Source organism: Rosa chinensis, chromosome 6 (genome assembly GCF_002994745.2).
Source record: "Rosa chinensis cultivar Old Blush chromosome 6, RchiOBHm-V2, whole genome shotgun sequence".
Lineage (NCBI taxonomy): Eukaryota > Viridiplantae > Streptophyta > Magnoliopsida > Rosales > Rosaceae > Rosa > Rosa chinensis.
The window spans coordinates 15,857,488-15,866,723 of record NC_037093.1 but is presented as its reverse complement, the minus strand read 5'-3'; the positions used below and the strand labels follow the sequence as shown (position 1 = coordinate 15,866,723).

General features: G+C 34.6%; 1 protein-coding gene across 4 annotated transcripts; it reads left to right on the top strand.

Moving 5' to 3' along the window:
* The first annotated feature begins 909 nt into the window (after nucleotides 1–909).
* Nucleotides 910–4,219, top strand: LOC121050229. 4 transcript variants are annotated; one of them, XM_040509728.1, is made up of 7 exons: nucleotides 910–1,205; nucleotides 1,473–1,561; nucleotides 1,648–1,900; nucleotides 1,983–2,210; nucleotides 2,310–2,402; nucleotides 3,020–3,139; nucleotides 3,391–4,219. In XM_040509728.1, the coding sequence occupies exons 2-7, from the start codon at nucleotides 1,554–1,556 to the stop codon at nucleotides 3,529–3,531; spliced, it is 843 nt and encodes a 280-aa protein (XP_040365662.1). In that variant the 5' UTR covers nucleotides 910–1,205; nucleotides 1,473–1,553; the 3' UTR covers nucleotides 3,532–4,219. The 4 variants fall into 4 exon arrangements, with proteins under 4 accessions (XP_040365662.1, XP_040365661.1, XP_040365659.1 ...); XM_040509727.1 differs by having other exon boundaries at nucleotides 1,473–1,900; XM_040509725.1 differs by having other exon boundaries at nucleotides 1,442–1,900.
* The last annotated feature ends 5,017 nt before the right edge of the window (nucleotides 4,220–9,236 follow it).

Sequence of the window (9,236 nt, the reverse complement as noted above, 5' to 3'; positions counted from 1 at the left end):
TCTGTTGACACGGGGTGGCGTTGTGAATTGGTAGCCGCCGTTATTTGGGTTCGGTCGAGTGACCCTAGTTTCCAGTACATCCCCGCCGTCGACAAATTGGGTAAGATAGATACGTAGTATATCTTTGGATAATTGAGCATTTGGGTTAGGGGGTGTATTAGATGAAGATGCCGGTGAGTGAGGTGGTTGATTTTCTGGAGATGGACCCTCATCAAATAAAACCTTAGCACTCCTAGATGAACCTCTCTTCATTTTGGTGAACTTGACAAAGTTTTTGAAATGAACAAAAATGTCATGCCAGTGTTGGTGTTAGATGCAAGTGTTGGTGTTATATAGTGCACACAAAATAACGTCAATAATTGCTTTTGAGATCATTGTCAAATTTAGAATAATGAAAACTTAGACCAATATCGATGTGGAATCATAACTGGAAGGAAATTTATAAACATAGCAGAGAAGAAACAAAAGGAATCTCACTGCAAGCACAGTTTGAGATCATCATCAGTGGATAAAAACAAACCGGAATCAATGGCTTTACACACACACACAACTGTATGGTGATGTAGTATTCAATTTCAACAATAATATCAATTAATATATACTCATTGATTGTTTTAGTTTGAGTAAGAAAAGTCTTAGCATCCATGGCCAAATGCCGCAAGAGTGAAACATTAAACATATAATAAAATATCTGGCCGTCGCTATATGGTATTAACAATCAAAAATGAAAATTGAAAACAAGGGTCCAAAACTAAAGCGGCAAAAATGAGTGGGAAGAGGTAAAAAGTTGTGGCAAAAGGAAAAATTAAACACCCTAATTTCTTAAATAGAATATAATAAGAAAGAATGAAAGATATAAGTGGTCTAAAATGCTTTAACCTCTCTCTTAGTCCCGAATGTCTTGCCGTCACCTACTTCATCTCAATCTCAATCTCTCTGCATTCATCTTAATGCCATAATATCCATGGCAGATCCATAATCTTCCTAAAACACAATCTTCACGTACTAGCAAGATTCTAACTCCATCTCTACAATCACATCCATCTGAAATGCCAGCTTATACCAAAAACTCTATTATCCACCAAAATCCCCAAATCAATCCAACTGATCTCTATTTTGCAACTCAAAATTCATTGATACCTATGTGGTTCTGAACAAACTTCATTGGGTACATCTCATCCTCAACCAATCGTTACAGAAGTAAGGTAATCATTCTGTTAAATAAGAATTCTTTATATCATCAATCGTACACTTCAATGCATGTCTGAATTTGTAGAGAAATATCGATCTTTTATAAATCATAGTCTTAGGTAGTGTATATATTGTGTGATTTGATGAGGTTAACTGTTTCATATGTTGAATCCAATGCCTCAATTTATATAATTACTCATAACTTTTATTTTCCTCACAATAAGTTCTGAATTTGGCTGTATATTGGAAGAAAATGATTCCTCAAATTGGAGGACTCTCAGATGATGAAGAATTCATGAGCATGATGAACATCCCTGCTGCAAGAAATACAAGGCTAGAATCATCCCCTCCTGTGAACGTAAATGATACTGTAAGATCATCAACAATCCCAACTGTTGGCAATGAGGTGTCGATTGAACCGGCAATAAATGTCAATGACAGTGGTGCAAATAGCAGGCCAAGTAAGAAGCGTAAGCAAAAGACTCGCAAGACTCGAGGAAAGAATAAGCCTAAGTTTGCATTAGAAGGACGAGAGAAACTCCAATTTAATGCCATTGGGCAGCCTGTTGGCCCAAGTCAAAAAGTTGCAGAATTTGGTCGATTCATTGGACAACTTGCAAGTGAATGCTCCAATTTTCCTCTCAATGCTGAAAATTGGGCAGAGATTTGCAAGGCAGGCAAAGTAGATGAGGCATGGCAAACTGTTCAAGTATGTATTTACTTTAAAACAGTTTCTGTTTTAGTTACATTATATATTCTATAATAATGAATATATATGTTCATTGTCTTAGGATGCATTGGATTGGTCAGATCCTGAAACTCTAAAATTGGTAGCTGACATCAAAGATGTGGTTGTGGATAAATTACACGAGCGTTGGAGATCTTTCAAGTACAAGATGAAGAAAAAATGGTACAAACCTTTCATGGGAATGGAAAGGAGATTCATATGTGGCAATAAACACGTTCACGTGGGACAATGGCGTGCGTTAGTGAGTACATGGGACGAAACAAAAAATCAGGTTGCATTGTTTCTAATGTTTTAATAATTTTTTTTTTTTCAAATTGTTTTGGTACATAAGCTTTGTGGTTGCATGTAATGATAGTTAACCTAAATACAGGAGGTTGCAGAGACAAATGTAACAAATCGACAGCAATTAAAGTTGCATCAGACAACTGGAACAAAAACCTATGCTCAAATGCGATACCAATGGGTAATACTTTTATAAACTATATTCATTTCCAGCAACATTTAATTACTGACAGAACGGTTATATATTCCTGCTGACTTAATGAATGCAAATGTATAGTTGCTGATGGTTAATTAAGTAGTGCCTGAAGGTGCTGGCTTCATTAATGCAAAAGTATAATTAGTCATGGTTAATTAAGTAGTGCTACAAGGTGCTAACTTGATGAATGCAAAAGTATAATTACTTATGCTAATTAAGTAGTGGATGGAAGTGATGTGTTGTCTTCTTTTTGTGAAAATTTGTACACACTTAATCACTAAATTATTCATAACGAGAGAGCAGTGTCATTTGCTTTGCCTTTCTGGAATTATTTTTTCATTATCTGACCCTTTGGATTGAATTATAATCAGTACATATTAATGACTTCGTGCTCTTACAACTTAGGAATGTGCTTTTAACTCTAAATTGTGTATTACTCTTCTTTGCTTCCATTATTTATTTCAATTACGTAGTAAGATATGCTGACATGTATGAATTCATGTATATATCTTGTTTGAATTATTTGTCTTGAAGTTTGAGAGTGGATGAATTGGCTGGTATGGTCTTATCCACAAAAATCCTGAAAATAGATTTGTTTGTAGGAATGTGAGCATCCTGGAGAGGTACTTGATAGGGTGACTTTCTTTGGCATCGTATATGGTTCAAGGCAAAAAGATCCATCTAAGCCTCAGCCCAATAATGAGGAAGCTCAGAAAAAATTTGTAAGTGCTCTAAGGGTACCTTCTTTGCATTTTCTGTTTTGTATTCAGTTTTCAAAATTTTCGCATTACATGCCAAGATAAACTTAATTACATCCATTCTTTACAAAGTATTTTGTTTGTAGAAATTTTAATGATGTATTTGAAGACATATTTTATTCATATGCATTGTATAAAAAGTGTGGTTTTAGCTAGTAGCAGTAGCCTTTCACTGCCATTATGTTTTCAACGGAACAGTTATGTACTTATTGCAGGATGAATTTGAAGAGCTTGAGAACAACATACGAATAGAAGGACGAGAAGTCACTCATGAGGTTCGGAATGAACTATTTCACAAGGTGATGGGCCCTGAGAAGCGTAATCGGGTACGTGGATACGGAATTGGTGCAAAATAGGCGGATGTTCCAGGAATTGTTACCCAAAAGAATGGGATAAAGTATCAGCTATTAACCTTGACTGAGGCTTATGAAGCAGAGCGTGCAGCTAATGTAAGAAGGGAAGCAAATTTGGCCCAACAATTGAAAGAATCAGCCGAGAGAGAAGAGGCGCTGCAAGCTTCTTATGCGCAGCTGAACAAGAAGTTAGATATGATGCAAGAACAAATGGGTGCTAATTCCTTGACCCAAATCTTTGCTGCAGGGGGGATAAATTCTATGGAATCGTTAGATCTTGGCCTACTCATCAATTTTCTAAAGAAACCAGACAATCCCCTTGCAATTTCTACTTCAAATGTGCCAATGGGACACAATATTGGTCAAAGCTGCATGACTTGAGAGGTAATGGATACAAAAATATGCCCTTTTGAACATGTTATCAAGTTGGTGGCTGATTTTTGGAAATATGTAATTAATACAATATTAGATACCCAACTTCTGGATCCCATTAGTTAGGCTGGATCTCTTTTGAAAAGCAAAAACAAATTCTATTCTATCCAAATCCAATATGGATTAGAATGAAATTTGTTTTTGATATATGGAAGTTGTGATGGTAGTTTTTTAGGACTTGTGTTAGATATTTGGAACTTGTATAGTCTGCCAGAACTCTTAGCATGGTGTTGATATAAATGAAATGGGCTATGCTCTAGTTTCTATTGCTCCAAATGTATGTGTTGTTTTTTTTTTTTTCATTTGCTTAGTTTTTCAATTTGGTGTGCAGTCGGGTTGAACTTTATACTGCAAGTTTGCTTCTTACTATTACTGTACATGATTGAGCATTTTATTTGTATTTAATTTTGAGGGCCAATTATATGTTTGATTTGAGAATTTTAGATGGTTGACATTATAGAATTGGGGATGTGGTAAAAAATTACCATGTGACAATTTAATTACCATTATACATCTATTATGGGGCCCATGAGTAAAACCAAATTTCATCAAAACCAGATTGGAAAGAATTTTTTTTTTTGTTTTACGATTAATTTTTTTTGGGAGTTGTAACAAGTTGGCCACGGATTAAAGAAGAAACAATATTTTATTGACATACATTATGGGGACTGATGGACGGTGGTACCAAAAGAGACCAGCGCGTGAAATAGAATAGGAAATATTATAATAGTATAAATAACATGAAGCCATACTGTTCATTGTCAGATGGACTTTTGTAGAGCGCGTGTGTTGTTTCTGGGGTTTGTATTCAAGCAGCGACGGACAGCTTTTGTGGTGCCAAAATGGGAAAATATGAAAATGGAGTCAGTACAAATCGTCTCGGATAGGAAATCTGTGGCTAAAGATCAATAGGCACAGTAATCTGTCCCCAATACCATCAATAGCCACAGATTAATGGTTGTGGCCATAGGCCTGTTTTCTAGTAGTGAAGTTAGCCTGATTCCAGCGGCCGGTGACCGGATTCCGGCGGTCGGGCTCCGACGAAGTCTCTTATGGTTTTTCTCTCTTCCATTTTTTTTTTCTCTCTCTCTCTACGTAACAAAGGGGTGAGGGCAAAATAGTATTAAAAAAAATTTAAAAACAAAAAAAAAAATCTTAATGGGGTATTAAGGAAGACCTCCTTAAAGTGTTTTGGATAAAAGAGAATTAAAAAAACTTAATGGGGTAAGTGAGAAAAAAATCTCTAAAAATGGGGTAAATGGACAAAAACCCAAAGTAAAAAACAAAAAATTGATAAAAAAAAAGTCAAAAATTAAAATTGGTTCCATAAAAATGGAAAGATGTTGTAAATATTATTATCTATATGGCTGTCCACGTAAATACTCATTAGTTGTGTACTTTGATGTAAACTCTACCTCTATATAAAGGAGGCTAATGAGACTGAATGATATACTTCTACTTCCTCCCAACTATTCTCTCTTCATCTTCTTCCTACTTTATAACACGTTATCAGCACGCTCCGCTGAGCAATTTTTGTTTTTTTTCTTTTCATCGATGCTCTTGACCAAAAACTTATATATATATATATGTTTGATTTGCATTTCATGGTTCATTGGTTGTTATAGTTCAATTATCCAAACCACCCACGAGGATATGCACAAAATTGGATGACCTAATTGCATCCATTATCCCTCAATTGTGCGATGTGGTGATCGGCGATCAATTATCTTTAGATTTCATGGCATAATTCTATAAATCCCTCAATTATTTTATGATGCATGATTCAATCCTCTGTACGCATATTCTTGAGTTGTCATGGTTACCGTACATGTATTTGATTCTATTTAATGATCTATATATATCTACATAACACACTATGTATGTCTAGATAATTGAAATAGCATGCCTTTGATTCTATTGAATTCCAATTTCTTTAGAATCATGCATGAATATGTTTGTTCATATGATTGAATCAGATAATCGAATACGTTTGTTTTTTTCTGTTTGTAATTACATAGTTATGTATAAAGCACAGGGGTTATGCGAAGGAAGGTTACCTTGGTTGATAAGAGGCATAGATTATATGCAGATTGTGCGGCGGGGAAGTTGAGGTTAAGGAACCCAGGCAAATTGCCTCTTGTTCCCGTAGTATAAAGAATTGGTTGACCATTCAGTTCAATGGACCTTTGTTTTTGATGGATCAAAAAAAAAAAACTAGACAATTGGTCATATAACAGTATATAATATACTGTCTATAACAGTATATAATATACTGTCTATAACAGTATATAATATATATATATATATATATATATATATGCCTATCTACCTAGTCACTAGTTAATTGGTCATACTTTCGATTTTCTTTATATTTACATGTTGTGTTCTCAGCTTTGGTAGCAAAGCTTCGATGCATTCTTTTTTTATCACCAGTACGTGAAAGAGTAAGTCACTTGAATCCAGGTATGTTGTAATTTTCACAATTGAGTTCGATTTACTCTTCTTTATGATTGATTAAATATATATATTTGAATTTTGTAATCAAAAGTGATCGAAATCTCTATTTCTTGATTCGATTATATGAGGACCTGAAGTTCCTCTAGAATTATACAATGAGAAATTATGCCATGGAGTTCCTCACAGGTTATGCAATTAACAAGGGCCAGAAGATCCTCAATGTTATACAAAAGTATATGAAATCACATGTTTCTTGATCAACGATTATATGAGGGCCTGCAGTCCCTCAACTTCTTCGTTATGTGAAAATTTGGCATGACCAATTGGGTTCCTCCTCCTTGTCACTATGTGAATTTGAAGTTCAATTTTGAACACTTGGCTAAAACTAGAAGCTACTTTCTCCACAAGATAAAATTATGTTCTTGTGTGATTAGAGGAGAGATTATCATTTTGTGAAGTTAAGCAGACCAGAAGTTCTGTGTAATTTCCTCATTAATGGAACCAGAAGTTTCCACAGTTAATTTTATTGCATAGTTTATCTATTTATTTATTTATTTCCCCGCAATTTTGTCTATTTTATTGTATATCTTCACTACAGTACATATTTTTTTTGTTACTCATACGGACCAGCAGTCCTATACCTCGAACATATGAATTTTGAGTGTAATATTTTTGAACCAGAAGTTCAAAAAAATTTCAAAATAGAACCTGAAGTTCTAACAGTAAAAAATTTCAAAGTAGAACCTGAAGTTCTAACAGTAAAACTCAAACCCGAAGTTTTGAGTATAAAATATAAATTAGTTAAAAGTGAACTTGAAGATTCACTTTAGTCACCTCGAGCCTGAAGTTTCGAGCACTAAATTTATTTGAACCCGAAGTTCAAATTACAAAATCTTAGAACTTGCAGTTCATAGAAAAAATATTCGAACCTGAAGCTTCTATTACACATATAATTCATTCATAGTTCATTTGACTTTATGTCAACTCGAACTAGAAGTTTCGAGTAAATTTTCATATGTCAATTGATACATTCTTCTTTTATGCCTGCTTAAAGCATTCCACCTTAGAACTTGAAGTTCTAATTGTGCAGACTCGAACCATAAGTCTCGAGTGAATATATAGACAATTTATCATAAAGTTTCGAGTAAGTTGTTTTTCAACATGAGATTGTACAAGAACCTGAAGTTCTAAATCCTGACATATCTCATTTATGAAAACGTTGTGTCAACAACATAATGCGATCGTGTTCATGGGTTTTAAAGCTCTGGTAATAACAATAATCTCAGGTCTTGTAGATCTGATTGATCGATGACTCCGGAAGAGTTAATCTAGTGGAGTATAGTTGCATTATGCACCTCCAAAAGAGACATATGTTGGAAGTGCTTGCCATCTTGTATGGGTTGTATCATAAAGCCAATTTTGAAATGGCTAAATCATAACCACAAGAAGTAGAATAATGGCAAATGAAAAGACCATATAAGTGGTGCCCAAAAAAAAAATCATGGGAATGTTTTTCTACATGTGAGACGGAATTAAGCATTGGGCATATGCATGTTTTGCACTCCATACTACGACAGATTTTATCAAGCCACTCTGGAAGAGAAGTGACCAAAGTAAGCACTGAGATGTTTTCAACATGCTTGATATTCCACTGCTATGTTAAGAGTCATCCTTTATTTTGGCTAGGACTTCCACCATAATAATATTGAAACATGGTGTTGTGAATTTTATGATTGAAAGATATTAGAACCTGAAGTTTCTTTATCTTTAGTCACATGAGAACCTGAAGTTTCTCCAAGGTATCGCCAAAAGGATATCGAAACTTGAAGTTTCTTGATTCTTGATTATATGAGAGCTTGCAGTTCTTTAGCAATGTTAATGTGGATCCTCTAAATAAAGTTCATGCTCCTTTTGGAACCTGAAGTTCCAAAAGTTATTTAAACTCGACCCAGAAGCTTTGAGTATAATTAAAGGGTCACAAAAGGCACAATTGTTAGCCTCGAACTAGAAGTTTCGAGTAAAATATTGTGACATGAAATTCAAAGATGTCGCCTTGTTAAGAACCTAGAGTTCTAACATTTATGGATTCCAATGCATCGTTTCCTTCTAAGTAAATTTGGCGAAAGAAAGAAGGAAAAACATGTGCTGCAATGATATGCATGATCTCTAAAGATCATAAGTAGCTCTCAACATTTATCTTTACTAAGGTAAAGGTAATCTATCCCAGATCCTACAGTTCTTAGTGGATAGCTCTAGAAGAGCTCGCATTTATGTTACCAAAATGAGAGATGTCTTCGTGTTTGGTACCTTCAGTACTTAAAGTCCTTGGTGTATATTGGAAAAAACATCCGCTCTCTCATTTGGATTATATTACACAACAATAAGAGGCATATATGGTTATGAACCAGAAGTTCACCAAGCCAAATACATTAATTTGGCATGACAAAATTGGTCATTCATGTTGTGTAAGATTACCAACAAGTTCCAATGAGATTTATTGTCGAGTTCAAATATTATTGTGTTAAACAATAGTGATTGCAAATTTGCTAATGAGGAATTTTGTCAATGAGCAGTATTGCACATATGATTTGTTACTTCAATGAGACAATATTCTTGCCGTTAGGGGGAAAAAAGAGTGCCTTTAATGAACGGCGTGAATTAATCATTTCTCGTATTAGGCCTCGTACCTGAAGTACGACGGGTAATTAATCATTCATGCCTAAGCATGAATCAGTAAATTTATCATGTCTCAAATTGAGCCTCATACATACTGTACGAAGGATTTATCAATCACTACTTCTGAAGTGAATTGGTTTACA